Here is a 26792-nt window from a genome sequence, read left to right as displayed (position 1 = left end):
AAAAAGGATTTGAAAAGTCAAAAGAGGTAGAAAAAAAAGTGGGCAGAGAAATGAGAGTTATGAAAGAGAATCATGAAAAAAGAATCAACAATTTGGAAAAGAAAGCACAAAAAATGAAAAAAGAAAACACTCCAAATGGAAAAGGAGACACAAAAATCCACTGCAGAAAAAAACTCCTAAAGGAGGTGAAGAAAGAGGTCTTGTTGGTGATAGGGAGGTGGAACCCTGAAACAGTTGATGATCAAGTGAAAATCCTGGAGTCAGGAAAGTGCTACTGAAAAGCAGTATCTATTAAGTCATGATGCCCACCAAGTACATGTGCAGCCTTTGGTAGCCACAACACACTATGGGTAAATCTATATCCTTGTGGGAATAACTCTCTGAGTTTTAAAATGGGATTCATTAGGGAAATACGATAGGTTTCATTTTACTTTTAAAAAGTTATTTATAGCCAGCTTTGTTGGAATCATCTGTTAAGTGAAGCAAGGGATTCCTGTAGGCTGCAGTTAGTGTCTCCAAGTGGCATCCATTTGCCCAGCTGGTTGGAGGAGCAAGCAGATTCAGGAGAAGCAGAGCCTTTCTTCTTCCTAACCTTCTCAGGGACCCATTTTTTTCTTATGTAAAATGAGGAAAATAACATTTGTACTAGCTACTTAGAATCATAGGAATGGAAGGGACCTCCTAGTTGTACAGGTGAAGAAACTGAAGAGAAGTGATCACACAGCTAGTATTAGAGTGGGGATTAAAACCTCAAGCTTGTGTTCCCTTACTGCATTCAGAACTTTTTCTACTACATCATGCTTATCATGAGGAAAGTGATTTTTAAACGATAAAATGCTCTCTATTGCTATATGCAGAGGAGGAGGACTGCATGATGAATTATAGAACTGAGAGGCAGTCTGCCCGTTGGACAAAGCACTGGATGTGAGGTCAGTCACTAATAAGTTAAAAGATCTTGGGTAAGTTGCTTCATTTTCCTGGGCCTTGGCTTTGTCACTCAGTAATCAATTGATCAGCAAATAAGCATTTAATGAGCATTTACTATGTGCCAGGCACTGTGCTAAGCACTGGGGATACAAAAAGGGGAAAAAAAAATCCCTGCCCTCAAAGAATTTGCAAGCTCCAAGATTAGACTAAAGTAATAAAAAAGAAAGATTTCACATATATCAAAATATTTATAACAGCATTCTTCATAGTAGAAAAGAATTAAAACAGAGTAGATGTCCATCATTGTCAAATGGCTAAACAATGATTTATGAACATAATAGAATATTATTGTATTGTAGGAAATAATTTGTTGTTGTTTATTTCAGTTGTGTCCAACTCTGCATGACCCCATTTGGAGGTTTTCTTGGAAAAGATCCTGGCTTGATTTTCCTTCTCTATCTCATTTTACAGATGAGAAAACTGAGGCAGAGTTAAGTAACTTGCCCAAGTAACAGCTAGTAAGTGCCTGAGGACAGATTTGAACTCAAGAACATAAGTCTTCCTGACTCTAGGTGTGGTACTCTCTCCACTACACCACCTAGTTGTCCAAGGAGGGAACAATGACAATGATGAATGCAGGGAAACATGGAAAGATTTAAATGAACTGAAAAAAAGTGAAACAAGCAGGGACAGGAAAAAAAAAACCACAACAACAGATATGGAAAGAATAGCCACAAAATAATGGAAATTACTGTTGCAAAATCTCTCTCTCTCTCTCTCTCTCTCTCTCCTTTTCTGAGGTGAGGTGGAGAGAAGTGTCTGTGGGAGTGGATCCTTACCTATGTTGTCACATTTTTAAAAAAAATGTATCAATTAGTTCCACTGATTTTTCTCTTTAATTTTTTAATTCAAAAAAATTTCTGTTATGAGAAAAATGTCTTAGTGAAGCGCAGGGAGGAAGGATATAGGGGGAAATTTAGGAAGTATAAAATGAAAGATATGGATAAAATTTATTTTAAAAAAGTAACATTGGACTAAGTGCTCTTTATTGCCTTTTCTAGCTTGAATATTTTATATAATTATGTGTCCCAGAAAATCCTGAGTGAGTCTGTTTTCTACCTTTCTGGGGGCATATGCTGGTAGCTAAGCACAGATATTGGTTTTATTCATGGTAATTCAGCATTGGGGAAACAGCAGTGGAGAATCAAGATAAACTATAAATAAAGTAACCAAAATTTTTCTCCATTTATGTTTGTTTGTTTTTGTAAAATATACCCAATGACCAGCTTAGGAAAGACTATATCTCCACACTTCAAAGAATGACATCACTGGAGTGTCAAGGATATGCTCACCATTTACATGTAGTTATGATGTGACTGACAGGATGATGTCTCCAGCATGGCCTTAAAAAGGGAAAAGGAATATCTTCTTAATCTTTATGACTTATGCTGACTCTTCAGGCACTAGGGTTGGGCAGCAGGAGCCACATCACTGGCTCACACTATGAAGAGGTTTCAAAAAGTAACTTACTTTGGTGAAGAGTGAAGCATTTCATTTTGGGAAAAGAGTAACTTGCAGGGATTCCCTTGACAATAACATGTTATGAGGAAAACACTCCTCACTGTATCACCTATAACATGACAAGCTGAAAGGGCAAAAGAGCAGTTCTCAATGGGGGAAAAACAACAAATCTTTGAAGGATAACATACCTTTGATGAGATGGAATGTGAAGGATGCGACTCTCCAGGGGAAAGGCAACTTAATGTTTGTACCTGTTTCACCCTCACCAGCAGAAAGCTCAAGAGGAACAGCTCACGTGTAGAGTGCTTTCTCACTCAGAAAGCACTTTCTTCACAAGCCTGCGTAAGGGGCATGGTGATACCCCTTTTCCAGACTCGGTAACTTAGGATCCTAAAGGAGATGTGACTCACCCAAGGTCATACAGCTAGCAAGTCAGTCAGAGGTGATTCCCAGTCACACAAACTCAGAGTTGGAAGAGAACTCAGAAGTGAGTGACCTTCTTCACAGGTTTCTTCACTTCCAGTCTCTCTCCCTCCAACTCACCCTATATGCCATTGTCAGAATAATTTCCCTAAGGTATGGCTCTTATTATATTATAAACACCTTAAAAACCTTTAATTATTCCTCACTGCCTATCAAAGAAAGTACAGAGTCCTTACCCTTGCCTTCAAGGCCAACCATAATCTATTTGCAGTAAACTTTTTGTCTTTCTTACACTATTTTCTCTCCCATATGCCACTCAAGTTGAAATGAAAAACCTGTTCTGCTTAAACACATCCTCTATCTTCCAGCCTTTGTTTATACTTTTCCATATGCCGAGAATGCTGGGTGACCTTGGGCAATACCCCTAGTCTCCTTAGGCCTTAGTTTCCTCATCTGTCTAATGGGGAAGTTGGACTACAAGTCCTCTGACATCTCTTCTGGCCATCCTATGATGTCTTCTCCATCCTCCTCCCACTCTAACTCCACCTCTTTAAATCATCCCTATACTTTGAAGTCCAGTTCAAATGCTGTTTCTTTGATGAATCTTTCCTGATCCCTCTGGTAAGAAGTGACATCATCCTCACATAAACTCTAATAGCACCTTGTTCAAGCTTCTGTTGTGCATACACCTATTTCTATTTTGAATTAGTTGTTTTTTACACACACAATTTTCTGTTAGGTTATAAGTCTCTTGGAGATAAGAGCTCTAGTTTATTTTTCTTTTTATCTTCCTCTAGGGCTTAATACATATTTCTTGAATGAATATATAAAGGAGTGAATAAATGAATGAATTCTCAGTGGACTCTTATCCATGGGGTTTCCTTGCTAAAAATACTGGAGTAGAATGCCATTTATTTTTCCAATGAACTCCCATTTTTCAGACAAGGGACTGAGGCAAATAGGGGTTAAGTGACTTGCCCAGGGTCACGCAGTCAGTAAATGTCTGTGGTCATATTTGAACTCAGATCTTTCTGACTCCAAGAGTGGTGCTTTTTCTAATGTACCACCTAGCTACCCCAAACCACCTATTGTCTAGGAATTTTTAAAAAGTTAACTATAGATTCTTCATTAAGTTCTTTTTTAGAGGAACATTAGCCCAACCAGGCTAAGTTTCATTAGTGTTAGTTCTTCTGGAACCCTAAACAACACCCTGGTTACCCCAAAGAATTCTTAGATTTTCAAAAAGCAAGACGCAAAGTTCAACAGTCAAAAAGCAAGATGAAGAGGTGCTATAGCCACCTAACCCAATTGACTCATTTGACATAGTAGGAAACTGAGTCCCCAAAAGACAAATTGACTTGGCTAAGGATCACAAAGATAGTGTCAGAGCCTGGATTTGAACCCAGATCCTCTGACTTTCAATCCAAGAATCTTTCCACTGTTCAATGCTGCCTTTCTTTGCAGAATAGAGCTAAATATGGACTCTGCAGTCAGTGCAAAACAAAATAAAATGTTCAGCAGGAAGTATTTTCATCACTCATTGCAGTAGCTTGATTCTGGGAATATGTTCAAAAGAAGAACAAATTATCCCAATAAGCCAATAGCTTAGTCATTGGGCAATGTGTATTGATCCTGACCTTAACCATCACACAATTTCAGACAATGTTACTTGTAAAGATAACCTGCAATTTCCCACTTTGCACAAAGAGAAAATACATCATATTGGGAATGTGGCTCTTTTTGTTTTTCATTTGCTTAAAAAATCCCTGAAAAACAAATAAATCTTTATTTGAAGTTTATCCTTACAATGAGGATTAAAGGAGAGAGAGAGAGAGAGAGAGAGAGAGAGAGAGAGAGAGAGAGAGAGAGAGAGAGAGAGAGAGAGAGTATGTGTTGTGGGGGGATAGTACTGCAAGAAATTGGGAAAAAAATTTTAAAAATATATTTATTACAACAGACAGATAAAAATCTGATTTAACTACAGGGACGCACGGGGCATTAACACTGCCTAAAACTTAGCATGTCCTGGCCAGTTTAAAAAATGAGAAGGGATCCATTTTTTTCTTTAACATACAGTGGCTGGGTGGTTTTAGGGAGAGAATGAACAGCACCTACCCTCATTAGACTCTTTCACACTTTCTGACTTCTTTGCTTTGCTCTTCTTGGGAGGAGGAGAGAGGCCCTTTGCTTCTAATCCCTCTGAAAGTACAAAGATTTAATAAATTCTTATTGACATATTTACCAGAAGAGTGTGACATGTTCAAGCCTACAGCAGTTTCCTTCTCAGCAACCTATTATGGCATCATCCATTGTAATGGGCTGCGCTGAACTTTGGCTGAGTAGATCTGCTTTCACTGACGAACACCAATACAGAAATGGCAGGCTTGAGTGCACTCGCCTTTTAGCCAGAATGAATATTTCCCACATATGTGAAATCACACATGAAGGGTTATTATTTTCCCCATTTTTTAGTATCTCTCAAAACATCCCTTGTAAAAAATCATTTTCCTTTTCAAAGAGGCATGGGTTGGCTCAAGACTTCATGATCATACATCTGTTACAAGTCATCAATGTATATATGCATTGCAGCCAAAGCTTAAAGGAGGCCCAGATGATCTGGAATGCCATCCTTTTTTTTAAAAGGTCTTTAGGCCATTTCACTCCCCTTTAGCAGACTGTTCCAGGACACATTGTCCTTCTAATTAAAACAGACTACATATCACCCCACTTTTTTACCCTTGTAATTTAAGCATGGAGCCTAGTGCCTACATTGAATTCATAACTATAGTTGTTGAAAAAGTGTCTTCAAATATATTCCAAACAAAGACCCTATATTGCATTCAAAAATTCATTAGAGATGCAGCAAGAGGTCTTCCATTAAAGATTACTCCGAAATCACGGTGTGGGTTGGAGATGATCTTTGCTTTCCAACGATTATGCCAGCAAAATACAACTCTGGCAGATTTTACTAAGATAAAAAGACTTCAAATATGATTGAGGTGATAGGTTACATGTCTCTTGAATAACTACTACCCTAATTACAGAAAAATGCATCTTTATAGCGTCAGCCATATCAAATTACCATCTCTCAAAGTATAGAGAGTTTAAACTACAGATCCTTAATTAACTCAAATAGACATATTAAGAAACAATATCTAATTGTTATTCTATAGAATATAGAAACTATAATTTTTCTCAACAGGAAGTGAAGTTTCAGATAGAATCTCAGCTGATATTGGCAGACACAAAGGAACTGATAGGTTGTCTAGGAGAAACAGACCTTTACTTGACTATATGCAAAACTGGCTGATGACATTTTCTTTTTAGGTTTTAACAGGTCATTGGGGTAGGGCAGTATCATATGGTGGAAAGGATGTTGGATTTGAAGGTTATATAACTTGAGTTCAAATCATAGCCCTATCACCTGTATGATCTTGGACACATCACTTAACCTCTCCGGGCCTCAGTTTCCTCCACTGTAATATGATGGGGTTAGATTAAATGGTTTCTAAGATATGTTCCCACTATAATCCTGTGAGCAAGATCTTTTATCTTTCAAATATGTGGAAATCATCGAGCTACAGTAATTCCAATGATCAACCAAGTACATGTAACCCTCTTCACGTGAGTCTTTAAACCACTTTAGATGGCACAGAAGGCATAAGCCGCCTTCTCTAAATTAATCGACAAGTAGAAGCCCAGAACATACTGCTACTACTGCATGTTCTAGATGTTCCTTCTTTGTCAAAGAGAAGCAGTATGCTGGTGATTAACAAAACATGGTCTTTCGTTTTTTCACATAATGCCAGCTAACATTTTTAGCACTTGAAAGTCACTTAATTGGTCAATCCATAAGCATCTATTAAGTGCTTTTACATGGGCCAGGCACTGGGGAAGCAAATACAAAGATTGAAACCAGCCCTACTTGCAAGGAGCTCGCATTCTAATGGGATAAACAAGTAAACATGTAGGTAAATACAGAACAATAGGATGAGAACAAATCCAAAATTGTTAACTACAAGGTCATTTGGGAGGGAGGGCATTAGCAGTAGGGATAAGGAATGCTTCTATGTAAAAGGTGATTTTTGAACTGTGTCTTGAAGGGAGATATGGACTCTATGAGACAGAGATGAGGAGGGAGTACATTGAAATGGGAGATGAAGTGTAATGTAGGAAGAACAGAGAGAAGGCCAGTTTTCCTGGGTCACAGAGCGCGGGAGGGGGAATAATGTCCAATGTCCAGTGCGTCTGGAAACACAGATGAAGGCTGTAAGGGGCTTTACAAGTGAAAAGGATTATATTTTACTCTGAGTGTATAGGAAACTACTTCATATAAATTATTGAGGCTTCAAAAACCTCATTTGTGACTGGTATTTTTCATATCCCCATTCTGCAGATGAGGAAGATGAGGCTCAAAGATTAAGTGACTGCCCTAATGTCACACAGCTAGTAGGTAGGTTCTGACCCAGGCTTCTGTTGACTCCAATCCATCCCTATTTCTATTAGGTTATGCTACTCCTCTTTCTACCAGGCAAACACACAGTTTCATGAAACTGAAAAGGAGCACCATCCAACAGGGAGGGGCAGAAGACTATTAAGACAATCTATTAGTAATTACCTCCTCTGCAATGTGTTTCTATGAGGACACTGCAATGACTGACTGAACAGCTTTTTTTCTTAAATCCTGGAATTTCAAGGTATGCACTGTTTCTAGGTGAGCAGGCTTACTCCAAAGAAAGGAAGACATTTTTTTTCATACTTTATGGTGTCATTAAAGTTAAGGAAGCCAAGCAAAAAGTTGGGAGTATTTGCTTTGCTCTTTCCCTAGAGCAGTGAGGGTTCACCTATTATATCATAGATTCCACGACTTTATCTAGTCTAGGTAACTGTGTCATTGCTTCTAGCACACTATGCCATGATTTGACAACTCACTGAGAAGCTTTTTTTTTCCTCCTCCCTCTTCTTCAATCTAAATTCATCTTTCTCAGTTTCACCCAATTATTCCAAACTATTCCCTATGCACCCAGTTCTAAAGACTGCTTTCCCTCCCTTAGAATCATCATGGGGTGAAACAGATTTCTCACTCTTTTAGCTATTACAGTCACATGGACCCGTGTCCTAGCAGTGCACATTCCAGGATGCTAAAGTCACAGACTTTGAAACTATGGTTACTCAAGTTATTCCTCTCATCTATTTAAAAAGGAAAAAAAGAGAGAGAAATAGTTTAATAGATTTGATGAAAAGTTTAATGTTATTGATTTTCAAATCCTTTAGGCAAGTGGCTTAGTTTTCTTCGGTTACAAGTAACATCTAAGGCTATTACTTGCTCTTCAAGGTGAAAACTCTGCCAGAGGCTACATTAGTCTCCTCCCTCCCCCAAACTGCTGTCACAGGGGAGATGGATTTTGACCCTTTGGAACAGGTTCAGCAAAAGGAGAAATGAGTTGTTTGTAGCAGCTCACTAAGCTCCAATGACTGCCTCAGAGGGGTTCATGAAATGGGCCAAAACTGCATTTACAATCAGATTGGGAGATGATTCTGACCATTGCCTGCTGGGGAAAACGCCTCATCTGCACCTAGCAGAGAGAGGACTGTATTTCACAATGGTGGCGATTCCTCCTGTGCTGGAAAGAAGGCTGAAGCTAGAGACCAGGATTTCTCAAAAAAGAGGGCAGCATTTATAATCAAATGCCTCATTTAGGATTTTAGCCTAAATGTTATATTTAGGGGATATTCGACCATTATCTGTGAGAGATTATGACATTGAAAAAAACAGAGGTTCTGTCATCACATTTCTGTCCAGCCACTTTGAGAAAGTGGTGGGAGGCAAATAATTATGATGGGCTCTTAATTCGTCCTTCAATTATCTGTATTAATAAATATCACTCAGAATCCCTCCAGAATTAATATCTCTGTACCTTGGTTTCACCTTTAGCAAATAGCATTATAATACTATCACGTCATAATGCTATAATTCTATCATGCACAATTCTTTGGAGACAATCTTCAATATCAATGAATGGTAAAATGCAAAACATTTGTATTTTGTTTTAAGGTTTATGGCACATTTACTTGAGATGTATTATCTCACTTAAGCCTTACAACAATGTAAGCCTGTGAAGTAGGTATTATTATTTTCATTTTACACATGGGAAAACTCATACTTTGGGAGCTAGTCCTTGTCACACAGCAAGTTAAGCTTTGGAGGTAGGATTTGAATCCAGATCTCTTGAATCTAAAGCTAGCACACTTTCCACTATACCACAGTGTCTGTAAACAAAAGAAGGAAGTGGGCACTGTTCTACATTTTGAGTGAAGGAAGGAATAAGTAGATACCCTCCTGATCATGGAAGAGAGATTATGTTCCCCAATTATAACTTCAATATTATCCATAGAAAAAGTCTCATTTTCTGTGCCTGGAAGGAAGTAAAAAAATGAAGACTGAAGTAAGCACATACCCCATCTATCAACTGAACTGTAGCATGTGTTATTCCATATATCTTTATGGCTTTACCTCTCACTTCTAAGAGTATGATTTCTAAGCTGGGTTCTAATGGAGTGCTCACACAGTAGACATGTAGTAAATGTTTATTGAAAGAATGCCTGGTTATACAAGAATTGCTATACGTGAATAAATGAACCTATTTGTTGAACCCTGACTTCTCTTTTAAGCTTTATTCCTATATTTTTATTTATTTCCTATAAAGCTCCACTTGAATGTATCAAAAGCATCTCAAACTTAGGACATCCAAAATGTAAACTTAATCTATCATTTTCCCCTCCAAATCTTAACTCCCTCCTGCTTCTTTCTGCCAAAAGAGTTCATAGATAGTAACATTATACTGGCAGAAATTAAATTTCCCTTTCAGTTTTAGATAAGTTAAAACAGAAAGATGAGCAAAGGGGAAAATAAGAAAGATTCGATTGAGAAAGTAAATACATAAAAGTTAGGGCATCTTCTAAATGGGACTCCTAAAGAATATACGTATTTCTTATCACTATACGGACCTTTTACAAAAATTGGCCATATATCAGAGCACAGATAATACTACAAGCAAATATAAAAAGACAAAAATAGAAATTGCCTATATAATCCCATTGGGAATACTTCTGGAAAAACTGGGAGCTTATAAAGTAGGAATCGAGCAACCAACTTTATGACTATTATAATAGCTTGCTGGTTGGTCTCCCTGTCTCAAGTCTCTCCCAACTTTAATACTACTTTGTATACCATCTCAATAGTATATCAAACCGGTCTTCCTAAAGTGCAGGTCTGATAATATCACTCCCTGGTCAATATTGCTCCTTATTGCCCCCAGATTCATATATGAAATCTCCTATTTGGCATTTAAAGCCATTCTTATCCATATACTCTATGATCTTACGATACTCACCTACTTGCTGTTTCTCAAATATAACACACTGAATCCCAACCTTGGGTATTTTCAATGACTGTCCCCCAAGCCTGAAATTCCCTCCTTCCACATCTCTCCCTCCTCATTTCCCTGGCTTCCTTTAACTCTCAGTTGCTTTTCTACTTTCTGCAAGAATCCTCTCCTTCTTAATCTTTGTACCTTCTCTTTTGAGACTGCCCCAATTTATCCTATATACCTCCTACATATAAACAAACACAATTTTTGGCAAGTTGTCTGCCTCTTAGAGTGTGAATTCCTTGAAATAAGATTAATTTTTTTTCTTGTATTCCTAGGGCTTAATACAGTGCCTGGAAAATAGTAGGCACTTAATAAATGCTAGTTGATTGAGTGTAGGGTCTGGCTCAAACTACTAATTAGGGAATTTGGCTAAGTTAAAATTACTGAGTTTTGGGGGTCAGAGTTCAAAAATCCAGGGGATACTATATCTAAGGCCTTTGGAGAGGTGAGGTGACATGTCCTTCCTAATATGCATTCATGGGGGTGGGTATGCAGTTTGCTTAGGGTTGCTTCAGAGGAGTTGGACCCACTCATCTGGGAACCTGGCTGAGTTAATTTCCGCCCATCTAGAAGAAACATTTGCAACAATAGATAGAAGGAACTTAACGAAACCCTGGCCAGGCTTGCAATCCAGTACAGAATGACATTAGAGCTGATTAAGCCAGCTAACTATCTGCATGGCACAGCAGGTGGACAGCACTGGACTTGAAGTTAGGAAGAACTGAGTCCAAACACAGACCCAGATATGTACTAGCTATGTGACTCTGGGCAAATCACTTAACTGCTGTCTGCCTCAGTTTCTTCATATATAAAATGCGGCTAATATTACATACTTCTCAGAGTTGTTAATAAGGATAAAATGAGATCTTTTTAAAGCTCTATGTAAATATTATCTATTATTATTCATTTAAGTATTTGAATATACTCATTCAAATTTATTCATTCAAGCACTAGGTGCTGAAGACACAAAGATAAAAACAAATAGTCCCAGACTTTTAGGAGTTTATATACTAATAGCTCCATCTTTCTCAAAAACAAAACAAAACAAAAATACTCCTTGTCTTCCCTCTTCACTGAGCCTTAGGGAGATCAAAAAAAAAAGTGATTCAGGGTGTGAGGCCAGGGTAGCCACGGCCAAGAGGGGGAAGGAAGTAATCCTTTTTTTCCTGACTATTGCAGCTGTGGCAGAATGACCCAGTCTTTAACTGCCCAAAATAGCATAACAACACGTAAGCAGTTTTGCAAAAGCATCCCTTCCCCACATTGTCTTTTGAAAGGTTAGAAGTTTAACATAGCAAAGCCAAGGATGGATGGTGTGGGATGGGTTTCTTGGTGGGGACAGTATACTTTAATAGAATGACCTTTGTGTTGTATACCTCTTACATTTATGAAGTGTGCTGCATGGTGATTCTAAGATGCAGATCGAGGAGAAATTCTTCCTGTAATAAAGTTCAGTCAGGTTGAAAGGCCTGTTTGTTTGTTCTGTTGCCTATTACAGATATCAGTTAAGTATTCATTGACATTATAGACATTACTGAGTTGTCAAAACCAACTGCCGGCAACAATTCTTCTAGCTATGGTCATAGCTGAGGTTAGCAGTACATGGCCAAAGAGATATCATCGCTAATTTGTGTCTCCCTGTTTTCCCTCTTCCTTTCCTGACACAATCCAGACCAGTCCAGTTTAATCTGATCTAATCTAAAAGTATTTATTAAAATCCAGTTTTGAGCTAGCTTCTTTGATAGGGTGGGAGGGGTGGGATTAAAGGTCACAAGTATCAGCAGAGTGGTGACAGAGGAAAAGTGGCTGGATCTGGAATCAGCACCCTTTGTCCTGAGTTTTCCACTGATTAGACAGCATCATGAAGGATCATGAGTAAAACAAAAGAAAACAAAACAAAACAAAACAAAAAAAATACTGGGGGACACTGGCTAGCTGCTGGTGGGAACAGTCAAAAGGGAGATCTGAATCTTTGCTTTTGAACTATGTTCTTGGAACACTTGGAGTTGGGGAGGGTCTTTAGACAAAGTAATGGATGCCTGTCTGATGGAGTCATACAGGCTGAATCAGCCCACTCAGTAGCTGTTTTTAATATATATTAGATTATTTTGCTTCTGTGTATATAAAGAATGATATGCATTCAGACTATGTTTGTGTGATCAACTCTATTAACTTATGACAATATGTCTGAATGGAACCATAGCATGAAGGGAAGAGAGGGAAGGGAAGGGAGGGGAATAAGCATTTATATAGCACCTATATACCTGTATATATCTATATCTATATCTATATATATCACTATGCTAAGCACATTTTACAAATATTACCTCATTTAATCCTCAAAACAACCATGTGAGGTAGGTGTTATTATCCCCATTTTATGTCTGAGGCAAACAGAGGTTAAGTGACTTGCCTAGACTTATACAGCTAGAAAGTGTCTGAGGCTGCATTTGAACTCATGACTACCTGACTCCAAGTCTAGAGTTCTATCCACAGTTTCGTCAAATTGGGTGAACTAGCACCTTATGCCTTCCATCTCCTTCTGGATACAGTATGGCCACTGAGGAAAGACTGTTAGGCACCAGGCCAAGTGTCTTCCATCTTCTTCAAAGGATTTCTTCATGTACAGGAATCTACTACTTCCTACTGCCACCTTATGAGGTGGCCAGCTTCCTCAGGTGAAGAGACCTCAGAGGAAGTCCTAGGTCTTTCATCTCCTGCTGGGTACAGCATGTTCCCTAAGGGAAGGCTACAAGGGCCAGGGCCAGGTATCTTCCTTTTGCAACAAAGCAAACACTTCCATCTATGCCAGCACAAGGTAAATTCTATCTCTTGCTGCCAATCCAATCTCCCAACTGGGATGTGAAGAACCTCTGGTACAAAGAAGAGCAATCCTTCCTTTGACTTCTGGTCTCCCATCTCCTGCTAAGCCTGTCCTTTGATGGCAGCACAGTGGTGCCCTCCACTCAATGATGAACATCTCCACACATGGCCATACCCTTCACATCTCAGTAACTCTAATCTGTAGATTATCAGCCAAGCTTGTTCCACAACCCCCACCACCTGGTTTCTTATTCCCATTTCCATCAATATTTCTACCCCAAAGTTTCAACCTAATTCCACCCAACCCTTCCACCATACCCTCTAGAATGCCTGTTCCATAAGTGACAAATTTCTCTTCATCTTAAATCTTTTCCTTTCCCGCTTCTACACTCTACTAACTCTTACTGAAACCTGGCTCCCTATAATAACACAGATTCTTTGGCCACCCTTTCTAATACTGGCTGCACCTATATTTATTTTTCTCTGTTCATTGATTGAGGTGGGGGAGTTAAAATACTTCTTGTTTTCCATTGCCACTTCCGATGTCTCCCCCTTCCTCCATTATTCAATAATCCCTCTTCCTGGGAGGTCTATGGTATTTGTATCAATCAAAATCCTGGTAGATATTTTCTACAGAACCACAGGTTATTCCTTTTCCTTGCTCAATGAGTTCTCTACTTGACTGACATGGCTCACAATTTTTCTCTCCCTGCCACCAATCCCTGCCCTCATGTTAGGGGACATCAACATGCATATCCCTTGAATACCCCAACTACTCAGTTTATCAACCTACTAACTTCTCATGACCTACTCCTCTATACCACCTCAGCCATACACAAAGATGATCATACCTTTAATCTTATCATCATGTACCACCTCTATTTTCTTTTTTTTTCAATTTTTAAAAATCATTTTTATTTACATTTTTGAGTTCCAAATTCCATCCCTCTCTCCTTCCATTCCTTCTCCCTTCCCTGAGATGGTAAGCAATGCAATATAGGTTATACATGTACATTTCCATGTTGGTCATTTTCTACAAGAAGACTCAAATAAAAGAAAAAAAAGAAAGAAAGAAAGTAAAAATAGCATGATTTAGTCTGCATTTAAACATTATCCATTCTTTCTCTAGAGTTGGATAGTATGTTTCATCATTAGTCCTTTGGGACTGTCTTGGATCATTATATTGCTGAGAATAGATGTCATTCACAATTCTTCATCAAACAGTATTGTTATTACTATGTACAACATTCTCCATTGGTATTATCCCCTTTATCATATTAGCATTCTCCACTATGCAGCAGTTCTTGTAAGTCTTTCCAGTTCTTTCTGAAATATGCCTGCTTGCCATGTCTTATAGCACAATACTATTCCATTAAAAACATATACCACTGCTTGTTTAGCCATTTCCCCAATTGATGGGCATCCCTTCAATTTTCAGTTATTCATCACTACAAAAAGAGCTGCTATAAATATTTTTGTACAAATAGGTCCTTTTCTCTTTTTTTGTATGTCTTTGGGATATAGACCTAGCAGCAGTACTGTTGGATCAAAAGATATGTACAGTCTTATGGCCCTTTGGGCATGGTTCCAAATTGTTCTCCAGAATGAATGGATCAGTTCACAACTCTACCAACAATGCCTTAGTGTCCCAGTTTTCCCACATCCACCCCAACATCCAATGTCTTACTTTTGTGTCTTACTAGTCAATATGATAGATATATGTACCACCTCTATTTTCAAAAATTTTAAAATCCTCTTATCTAACCATAATCTATCACCCCTCCCCCTGTCTTCCTTTACAAAGCCCTATACCTTGTCCACACCATGACCTCTAATCCCTTGACCCTTCAATTCTCTCCCAGGCAGTCTTCCTTGCACTAGATGGTCTTTCCTCTTCTCTCCATCTTGACTCCTTGGTGAACCAGTTCAACTCTACAAAGTCTTCCTCTCTTGAATCTGTAACCCCCTTATCATATTACCAATTACACCTAGCCAAGCTTCAGCCTTGGATCACTCCCATTATTAATTGCCTTTATTCCTACATACCAGCTTCTGCATGAAGGTGGAGAAAATCACACACTGGGTCCACTGAAAATTTATGTTACACAACCTTAACTGGGCCCTTGCTTCCACTAGGCAATGACACTTGCACATCTCTTATCAACTCACTATCTCACTCTCCATGGCAACTCTTCTAAATCTTTCAACTTCCCCCTAAACCTCCCATGGCTCTCCCTCTCTTCGCTCTCTTGGCTGAGAACCTTGCCTCATATTTTACAGAAAGAAATTCCCTGTTTTCTCCCCTCTTCCTCATTTCCTATCACTCAGATACTTTCTGCCACTATCTCCTCCTTCACTGTTGCCTCACATGATTAAGTGTCTTTACTTCTTAGCAAAGCTAACACTTCTTTATTCAAGAAATCCCATTCCATCCTATCTTCTCCAATAGATTGCCCCCTCTGTAATTCCCAGTCCACTTATTTTCAATTTCTCCCTCTCTCTGGATCATTTCCTACTGCCTATATACATGTCCATGGCTCCCCCCATCCCAAAAACACCCTCAGTTGATCCTTCCACCCCTTCTAATTATCATTCTATATACCTCTTGCCCTGTGCAATAAACTCAAGAAGGATGTCTACATTAGACGCCTCTACTTTTTCTTCTCTCAGTCTCTTCTTAGCCTCTTATAATTTAGCTTCTGATCTCATCATCCCACTGAAGTCGTTCTCTCCAGAATTATAATCAATCTCTTGGTTGCCAAATTCAGTCTTCCTGATTCTCACTCTGCTTGACCTCTCTGCAGCCTTTGACACTGCTAATCACTCTTTCTTTCTTGCTACTCTCTTCTCTATAGGATTTTGGGACATCATCCTTTCCTTGTTTTCTTCCTATCTATCTTCTTCCAGATCACACATTCTAACCATAGGTGTCCCTCTGGGTTGTAGTCCTGGGCCCTCTTCTTCTCTCTCTATACTACTGCACTTGGAATTCTCATCAGCTCCTATGAACTTAATTACCTTTCTTTCTATCCTGATGATTCTCAAATCCACTCATCCAGCTCCAAATTCTCTGCTAACCTCCAATCTGACATACCTAACTGCCTCTCAGACATCTAGAACTGGATGTCTAGTGTAGACATCTTAAATTCAATACATCGAAAACAGAAATCATTATCTTTTCCCCTAACCCCTGTCCCACTTTCCCTATTACTGAAGCAGGCAAGACCATCCTCTCAGTCGCTCAGACTTGCAATCTAGAAGTCGTTCTGAATTCCTCACCATCTACCTCCCCCCTCCCCATATTCAATCTGTTGTCAAGGTCTGTCAATTTCACCCTTGTAACATCTCTCAAATATGCCCCCTTTTCTCCTCTGACACTGCACCACCCTGGTATAGGCCCTCATCACTTCACTCTTGGATTATTATAATAGCCTGCTGGTGGGTCTGCCTGCCTCAAGTCTCTCTCTACTCCAATCCATCCTGTATTTATCCACTAAAGTGATTTTTCTTAAAGCAAAGGCCTAATCCTGCCTGCCGCCCCCCCCCCCCAGTGGCTTCCTCTTGCTTCCAGGATCAAATAAAAAATCCTGTTTGCCATTCAAAGTCCTTCATAACTTAGCCTCTTCTCACTTTTCCAGTATTTTAATAGCTTACTATCAGACACAACTCTTTGATCCTATAACCTCCTGGTTCAGGTGGTCTTCCAGCTGTTGCACAAGCAAAACATGCCATCTCTTGTCTCTGGGCATTTTCTCTGCCTGTCTCTCATACCTAGAATGCTCTCCTTCTTCATCTCCACCTTCTGGCTTCCCTGGATTCCTTTAAATCCCAACTAAAATCCCACCTTCCACAGGAAGCTTTTTAAACCCCTCTTTATTCCAGTGCCTTTCCTCTGTGAATTATTTCCTATTTATCCTGTATATAGCTTGTTTTGTATATATTGGTTTATTTGTTATATCCCTCATTAGATTGTGAGCTCCTTGAAGGCAGAGACTGCCTTTTGCCCCTTTTTCTATCCCCAGTGCCCAACATGGTGCCTGGCATATAGTAGAAGCTTAATAAATGTTTATCAAATAATTAATATTTAATTAATCAATTAATAAATTAATAAATGTTTACCAGTTTCAACCAAGCTAAGAGTCTTACTGAGTAAATTCATCCAGACCATACCAGAATACCAAAATGAGACCTACCACCCACAGAAGAGGCAGATCTAAAGAAGAGAGTTAGCAGGCTCTCTGAGGACCAAAGAGGGCTTGGCATTTTCCTCAAGGACCCTGCTGGAGTTGAATTGAACTTATAACCACTGGGGTGAATATATAACCAATGTCTGGTCTCGTTGTTGAACAGGTTTAGACAAATGGCCAGTAGTAACCTACTGTGGCTAAATACATCCATAGATAAGTATATATAGGATAATTTGAAGAGAAAGATAGCACTAATAATTAAGGGAATGAGGAAAGGTTTCCCATAGGCTATGCCTTCATTCACTTGGTGTACTCATGGTCTTTATGCTAAGTTCCTCCCCTCTAACTGCCCCCCACCCCAGACAGGTTGTTGGGAATATCATTACCAAAGAGGCAGTACAGGCACATTGAATATAGTGTTGATATCATGATGTATTATGACTTGTTTCTACACATTAACTTTAATTGTATTCAATTAAAAATAATAGCTAGCATTTTAAGGTTTACGAAATATTTTACATATATTATCTTGTTTGATCCTCACAACAACCCTGAGAGGTAGGTGTTATTATTATTTTCATTTTATAGATGAAAATAATTGAGTCTGAGATGTTGCCTTGCCTAGCGTCACACAGGCAGGATTTGAACTCAGGTCTACCTGACTCTTAGCCCAATGTTCTATCCACTATATCACTAGCTGAAATGAGTATTGATTCTCCCTGTAAGCAGTCAAGTCACTCAACTGGCATGCCATTGGAAGATGCGCCATTTAGAAAATGACAACAGAAAAATAAACAGCCTGAACCCTTAAAGCTTCATGTAGAGCACACTATGTGCTGGAGGGAAATCTGTTTGTTGCCCTGTGGGATGTATCAGACACATATAAAAAACCCTTACAAGTGTAAGGTTTGTCTCTATCATGAGCAACTTGGTGTGAAAGTATGTAACAAAGCAATCCCTACGGGGGTCAAGACCCAAATATTAGGAAAAATATGAAGAAGAAAATTCATGGGTAAGTCATTGAACTGTTCAATACCCTGGCCACATTCCCTAAGACTAAGTCTGCAGACAAATCAGTGGTCTGTGGTCTGTACCAATTGGGGAAGGGTTGAGGGAAGTAGATTTCTACACTGGAAGTTCCCAATACAGATTAAACCATAACTCCTAGCCACAACAAAATAGATGATACCACAAAGTAATATACCTCAGGACCATCGATAATGGCTAAGTCCCTTAATTCTAATTGTGGAAGGCTCAGCAACCATGTGTGCCAGATTTTCCTAACTTCTGGTCTATCACTCTCTCCACCATGGACCCTCAGGGAACCTACTGTGACTGAAAAAATTTATACATGATTAGTCAATTAAAGCCTAACGACTTCAAAGAGAGACTGAAATCTTGCTGATTATAAATAAATATTAATAACAATTCCTTTTGAATTACTTCCTAGCTTAAAGAACCATATTATGTCAAGAGAACTATCTTTGCACAGAAATGTATGTTTATGGCACTTATGCAAATGATTCTTAGTGATATGATATTCTAACTTGTTAGTCCAAAAGGACATCACTTCCTACTACTAAAAGATATTCCATGACACAACTTATAATAGTTACAACCATTAACATTAGCCTCTTGTAATTTACTTCACATGTATATACCCACGGTGACTACCCAGCATCCCAGAGATGGAAAGGATCTCAGAGACTATTTCACTGCATGTATATCTGATTATGAATTCTTTCTACCTGAGAAGTTAGCACCCAGATTTTGTGAGAAGACTTCTAGTGAAGACAAAATGACTACCACCTTTGGTCACCCATTCTGGGCAGTTTAAATTGTTACGATATCTCTTATATCAAGCCTAATTATATTTCTTTGCTACTTTTACCCATTACTCCTTATTCTTCCTTATGGGGTCAAGTGGAAATCTAATCCCTGTTCTATAAGATATTGCTTCACATACCTGAAGTCCCTGAAGTCTTCTCCAAGATGAATATGCACAATTCATTCAATCAATCCTAGTAGAGTGTGGACTTAAGACCCTATACCATCATGTTGGATTCTTTATTCTCTAACATTTTAGTCACCGATCGCCCTATCTTTGTGTTATCTGTAAATCTGATAAATATGTTATCTATTATAGGGAATCTAGGTGGTGGACAGAGCACTGGGCTTAGAATCAGAAGAATCATTTTAATGAGTTCAAATCTAGCCTCAGACATTTACTATCTGCGTTAACTTGGGTAAGTCACTTACCCCTGTTTGCCTCAGTTTTCTCATCTATAAAAGGAGCTGTAGAAGGAAATGGCAAACCAGTTCAGTATCTTTGCCAAGAAAACCCCCAAAATGAGTTCATGAAGAGTTGGACACAACTGAAATGATTGAATAGCATGGTATCTATAACTTTACCCAAGTCATTGAAGTAAATGTTAAATAGTACTGACCCAAGCCCAGATATTTGGGTCATTCCATTAGGTATTGCTGTGCAAGCTGACTTTCAACTGCTAATGACTACTTTTTGTAGCTGGACATTCAACCCACTTAAATATGCTACAATTCATATTTATAATATCTAGTGTACATCTCTCTATTATTTTCATAAGAATACCATAAAAAGCTTATTCAGACCCTCAGCTAAAATCAGATGAACTATATCTGCAGCATTTCCCCAATGTACCTTACAAATAGCCCTCTCAGAAATGGAAATGGGGTTAGTCATTTTCGTGAAAACATGTTGGCTCTTTGTGTTACCAATTCCTATTCCAGATGTTCACTACCCATCTATCTAATAATATGTTGTAGAATGCCCCACAAAATCAAAGTGGTCTGTATTTTATAGGCTTCATTATGGCCCATTCTAGGAAAATTGGGACATTTGTTCCTTTCTCGCCCTGTTGCATCTCTTCTGTTTGCCAAGATATTTCCAAGACCAGCAATGACACTTGCCAGTCATTGGTTCATAGACTCAGCAATGACACTTGACAGTTCTTCCAGTATGGTGACCTGTGCTTACCTGGATCTAGTGACTTGAACTCATCTAGGGCAGCTCAGTGCTCTCCTACTATCTCATTACTTATCTTGGGTGTCAACTTCATACTAGCCTTTTTAGCTCTGTCTTTTCCAGTCTAAAAATTAGAAGAGAAAATAGGAGCGAAAACCAACCAAACAAAAAACCTTACAGCTTTTCCTTATTGCCATCATCCCTTATTCTTTTATGAACAGATAGTGTGGTACTATAGTTAGAGTGCTGGCTTTTCATAAGGAAGTCCTGAGTTCAAATCTTTATCCCCTTACTAGCCCAGCTATTACCTCTCTTGGCTTCAGTTTCCTCCTCAGTAAAAGAGAATTAATAATAACACCTAATCCACAGGGCTGTTGGGAGAATGGAACCTGAAAAACATGTAAAGTACTTTCCAAAATCACTATATAAAATTAGTTATTACTATCACTGTTATTTGCCATGCTTGAATGGCTATATGTGAATGAGTCAGTTTTAATTTATGCTCCATAACATTTCTCGAAAGTAGCATGGCCACTGTTGTAATTTATCCATGGTTTTTTTGTTATAGCTTTTTTCTTCTCTTTAGACTGGGCTTCTCAATATCTCCCAGGATGGACATGCTAGTCAGGCATGAAAATTCTGACTTGATGCATTTCCAACCCGGACTGGTTTGCCTCTCCTTACATAGCCTGGTGGTCCTCACTTTTAGAAGCTCATCATATTGATGCCAGGCTTAGTGTAGATAGTCAATCAGCTTTATATTTGCTATAGTTCAGAATACCTGAATTCAGGCAATACACAATCTCCAGCTTTTGCAGTAGTAGGGACTACAGGAATACTCCAGTGTGCCTGGTTTATTGGGGTTCTTAAATATCTCATGTACTGATTTCTGTCGTCCATTAAATGGCAACTGTCTGAGGGTAGAGAATGCTTCTATTATGCCTGAATCTCAGTTTCCAAGTCTATGAAATGACACGAATGGACTAGCTGGTGTCCGATGTCTTTTCTGCTTCTGGATCTCTAATCCTATAATCCTAGGATCCCATGATCTCTCTTTTATCTCCCCAAAGATGCATTAATCACTGGATAATTAGTAAATATTTTTATTTAAGGGAAGGGGAAGCAGATACAGTGGAACATTCAATAATTTTAATTATCAATTAAAATTCATTTGTTCAGATATAGTGTACTTATAAAAATAATATTAATAATTTGCCTTTGAAAATACTTTGAATTTTTAGATGAATTTTCTTTACACAGTTACATATTAAAAGGGAAATCTTAGTCTATGATTTTATGATTTGTATTGTATTCAGTACCAAAATTGCCAGAACTTTAAAGCTTTGATAATAATGCATATTTTTGCTTCTTTCATTGATTTCTATGAATAAGGTAAAATGAATAGAGGAATTTCCTGGAAGAATAATTTGCTAACTGAATAACTATTTAAATGGTACAAAGCAAACTCTTCACAGGTTCTTCTCTGAATTTGATAAAATATTCAGATAATTCTCCTCTTCTGACCCTCCATAAAGGCTCCATAACAATGCACCATCTGGAGCCACAGAGAGGGGAATACTATTCTCTCCCTTGTACTTTAAGAGGGGAGAGGGAGGTTCTCTCCTGTCTGTATGAATTCATAGGATTCCTGTGCATTGCATGATCAGCCTCAATGCTTCTTAAGAAAAAAGTTCTCCTAAGGCATAAATTCAATGCTACTTAAAACTTGCAAACTCTTAAATATATTGCTAATAGTACAACATGGGCTCTAATAAAAAAAAATGCAGATAATTCTAAACAATACACAGCATTTTTAGTTTACACAAGCTAATTAATCAAATCCATCCTGACTCAGCATCAATTGATATCACACGCTAACATCTATCATAAATCATGTAAATGCAACTGTTTTCTGCAGAAGTTTTATTAAAAAGCTCAGGATAGAGAATCACAGACCAGTAAGATAATTTACAAGGAAATGACAGCTGACTGAGAGCCTTGGCTTGTGCCACTCAAAATTCGTCAGCTGTTAGAAGATGCTAATATCTGGAAGTGGGATTGATGAAGCATAGTGTGTGTGTGTGTGTGTGTGTGTGTGTGTGTGTGTGTGTGTGTGTGTGTGTCTGCTGCCCTTTTAAACAGTTCTTAAAGCCTCATATTTCTCTGTTAGAGGACAAAAATGAAGGGGATGTGGAAAGTGCTTATCCAAAATGATATAAATACTATTTCAAAATAGAGAGCAATCCATCAGATTGGATTGTTTTGTGTATTTAAAAATATATATTCAAGAAAATCCCCTTATGGGAATAAAGATAGATCACACAAAGGCGAAAGCTTCCTTTTCATCAAAGGGAATCTCTTTGATGTCAGCTGAAATAATAAGTGCCATTTTTATATACCCAAAGCACTCTATGTAGGATTATCACAAAGAACTTTTTTCTCTTTGGTGCTATGCAAAATACATAGATGATTAACATTCTTACCTTATTTAAGGATCCATGTTCTAAACCCAATTAACTCCCCACTATTAATGGGATTCTACTAAAGAAAACTTTGTAAATTACAGAAGACTAGGACTTAGAAGTGAGTGAATTGATAAAGGGGCAGGAGAGAAGGAGGGCACTACTGAGCTCTCCTGGAAGAAAAGGGGAGATGGAATGAATGCTATGGAACATTCTCTGGGGATTTTGAGGTCTATAGTAACCCATTCTCTGCCTCAAAAGAGCAGTTGAATAATCATTGTCTTACTCAGGAAACCTGTGACCTGATACAGAAATGATTTGCTAACAGGAAATATTTTATACTTTCTGAAGAAAAACAAACAGGATGATCATACATATTTTAGAGCCCAAAGGGACTTTGGAAGTTATATAGTTTTAAGTCTCTTGTTTTATTTATTATTGAAAAACCAATCTGTTGGGCAGCTAGGTGGCGAAGTGGAGAGAATGCCAATCCGAGGGTCAAGGACACTTGGCCTCAGACGCTTATTAGCTGTGTGACTGTGGCAAGTCACTTAAACCTGTTTGCCTCAGTTTCCTCATCTGTAAAATGAACTGGTGAAGGAAATGGCAAACCAGTCCATTATCATTGCCAAGAAAACCCCAAATGGAGTCACAAAGAGTCATAAATGGAAACAACCAAATGACAGCAACATCAAACCAATTTGAACATAGAGTTAGTAAGTAGCAGAGTCAAGATTCAAACCTAGGTTCTCTGACCCCAAATCACTCTTCCCACTACATCAATCCTTCCTCTTACATCTTTGTGATCTCCAAAGTTCTTGGGAACTACCTTGAACTCCACTATCTAGAATTTTCATCACTGATAGGAAATCTTTCAATCTCTCTTAATTATAGCACCTTCCTCCTCCTGCTTATTTCCTTTTTATCCTGCATATTGCTTATCTGTACATATTTGTTTGCTTGTTGTCTCCCCCATTAGATTGTAAACTCCTTGATGGCAAGATCTGCATGCCATTGTGAGTATACACATACACATTCTCACATATATACATATGCATTTTGTGCACATATAAGTATATAATATGTGCATAGATATAGATAAAGACATAGATATAGATACAGATTCAGGCAGCATGATCTTATGCATAGAATGCTAGCTATTGAGCCAGGAAGACCTGAGTTCAGGTCTTGCCTCTGACATTTGCTAGTTGTGTGACCGTGGGCAACTTAATTAACTTCTTAATGCTATAGACAACTCCATAACTATAAAATGAATAGAAAGTCCTGACCTGTTTGGTGGGAGTTCCCCTCTATCCCAATGAAATTACAAATATAGGCCAGGGGAGGGGGGGGAGAGAGAGAGAGACAGAGAGAGAGAGAGAGAGAGACAGAGAAAGAGAGAGAGAGAGAGAGAGAGAGAGAGAGAGAGAGAGAGAGAGAGAGAGAGGGAGAGAGAGAGAGAGAGGGAGAGGGAGAGGGAGAGAGAGAGGAAGGGAGGGAGGAAGGGAGGAAGGAAGGAAGGGAAGAAGGAAAGAAGGAAGAGAGAAAGAAAGAAAGAAAGAAAGAAAGAAAGAAAGAAAGAAAGAAAGGAAGAAAGAAAGGAAGGAAGGAAGAGAAAGACTACTTTTGAGTGATACAAATCTTTAGTTCAAACAAGTAAGACCAGCACATAGGTAGTCAGACTTTTCCAGGGTAGCAGGAAAAACTGACATTTTTTCACTTCATTGCATCAATTTTTGATATCTAGCCAAGGCCTAGAAACTTTCCTGGTGCTTGATAAGAGCTGTTTTCTAATATACCAGAAACCTCTACTGCAAATACTATCAGGTTTCCCCTGACATTCAGTTTTTCAGGAGGACATTTCCTTAGTTCTCCTGTAAGCAAAAGGGAGATGGGCCAACTGTCATGTGACCTGCTGCTAGGGTAGAAGGGTTCACAAGATTTAGAACTAGAAAGGACTTTAGAGAGAAAGATCATTGCATCTGATCCCTTCATTTTAAAAGTGAGTAAACAGATGAAGCAGTTTGCCCAAGGTTTTAAACTAGTACCTAGCATCCTATATGTTATGTGCTGCTGAGCTCCATCATGCTGCTGACTTCTGTCTAGGCTATCTTGCTATTGGAAAAAAAGGGATAATTAAAGTCACTTTAAGGTAATTAGAGATTTTAATTTTCTATGGACTGTGAAGTGGCATAAATGCCATCACTGTGCTTTCAGGTGAGGGAACAAATAGTAATATTTGTTGACTGATATTAGTATTTGTTAATAATTATTATATTAATTATTTGATTATTATTAATAATAAATATTAGTATTTATTAACAAATATTAAGCTTCTACTGTACGCCAGGCAATGTGCTAAGCACTTAACAAATATTATCCCATTTGATCTTCACAAAAGATGTGAGAGGGAGGTGCTATTAGAGAAGTAGCTTTTCCTTGCATTGTTAGCCAGTCCCTCTATCAGGCTGAATAGCAGCAGCAGCAGCAGCAGCAGCAGCAGCAGCAGCAATTGCAAAGTCAGTGACATTTATCCAGCACTTTAATGTTTACAAAATGCCTTACAAACCTTAGCTCGTTTGATCCTCACAATAATCCTGTACAGGTTTTATCATTCCCATTTTACTGATGAGGAAAGTCAGGTTGAAAGAGATTTAGTGACTTGTCTGTGGGGTCCAGCTACTAAATGTCACCAAATATATTCTAATCCAGGTCCTCCTGGTTCTAAGTTTAGACCTATCCATTAAGCATCACTTTGGCTTGAGCTCATAGATAGACTTATAAGCTGTTCAGGAGGGAGGTGACAGTAAGTCTGAAAGTTACACTGACAGCCTGCCCCCCTCCAATACCCTTCCCTCCAGAGGACAACAGGAGGCCTCCGAGAAAACTCACAGAACACCTCTGTCAAGATTTCATTAGCCTCGACATTGCCATGTGTGTGTCTGTAGAGCAGAATAATTACTCAGATCCTATTTCTGCTAAAAGAAAAGGCTGTGTGCTGCTTTTATTTCATTTGGAATGTCAAGATGTCTCTCTGAGGCTTCATTTCTTAGAAGAGGTTGCAGCTATGATTCTTCTCTTTGCAATAATTTGTCACAGCCTCCCCTGGAGATGACTCGTATTTGCATAAAGTGGACAGATATCAGAGGCGAAAGCAGATTTTTGTAGCTTTCTCTGAGCATTTCTTACCCTTCCACCCACATTCACACACAAATAAGGAGACACTGATAATCCCCTTCTGTGACTTCACACAAACCTGGCTAAACTGAAGCACCAAACAAACGATCTCAGAGAGTGAATGAGGAAGGAGAAACTATTAACTCCAGTACAATCCTGTAGAAAATAAAAAATCACAAAAACGAAGATCTGGTCACACAGAAACCAGTAACAGCAGTGAATTCACCCCTGTCTGAGCCACTTGGTAGAACTTTGGGAAGCTAGTAACCACAACAGGTTGGTACCAGCTGGTCCTCAGCCAACATAAGCATCTGTAGGATCCTTCTGGTCCTATTTTGTAAACTTCATTGATAAAAAAGATATTCATGGCTTAGAAAGCTATGCAAGTCAGTCTCTTTCTTCCTTTCATCCCTCCTGCTGATTCTTTCTTCATTATCCTCCCCCACAGTTGTTTTTTCTTTCTTTTACTTATGGCAGATGCCCAGTTTAGTAAAGTCAAGTCATAATGCATGTCAGTCAGCCCAAACATGGGTTCACTTTACTTGTATGCTCTATGGATAGAGTCTATGCTTTTAGAACCATTGTTTTATCCTCAAAACATAATGCTTTCAATGATTCTCATGCTGCTTGATGCTATACAAGCCCATCTTTTTAAAACACATATCGTCCTAGTAATACTCCAATTCAAGGAAATCCTTGAATCCCCCAGTCTCAGAGAAATAAACCTTGTAGGTGACCCAATGAGCAGTGGAAAGGTACATGGTGGGTGTATGTAGGCTGTAGCATATTACCAACAATGAATGCAGATGGTGTAAATGACATCATCAAGGATGTT

The 26792-nt window shown here is 38.6% G+C and overlaps 1 protein-coding gene across 1 annotated transcript in view; it reads right to left on the bottom strand.

Annotated features, from left to right (window-relative positions):
* Positions 1-26792, bottom strand: part of MACROD2 (mono-ADP ribosylhydrolase 2) — a 2244457-nt gene that overhangs the window by 195019 nt on the left and 2022646 nt on the right. The window contains 1 exon segment of the mRNA XM_036750299.1: positions 4987-5070. Within this exon segment, the coding sequence (XP_036606194.1) occupies positions 4987-5070 (84 nt within the window).

The sequence above is a fragment of the Trichosurus vulpecula genome, chromosome 3, assembly GCF_011100635.1.
Source record: "Trichosurus vulpecula isolate mTriVul1 chromosome 3, mTriVul1.pri, whole genome shotgun sequence".
Classification (NCBI taxonomy): domain Eukaryota; kingdom Metazoa; phylum Chordata; class Mammalia; order Diprotodontia; family Phalangeridae; genus Trichosurus; species Trichosurus vulpecula.
This window is presented reverse-complemented; position numbering and strand designations above follow the sequence as displayed.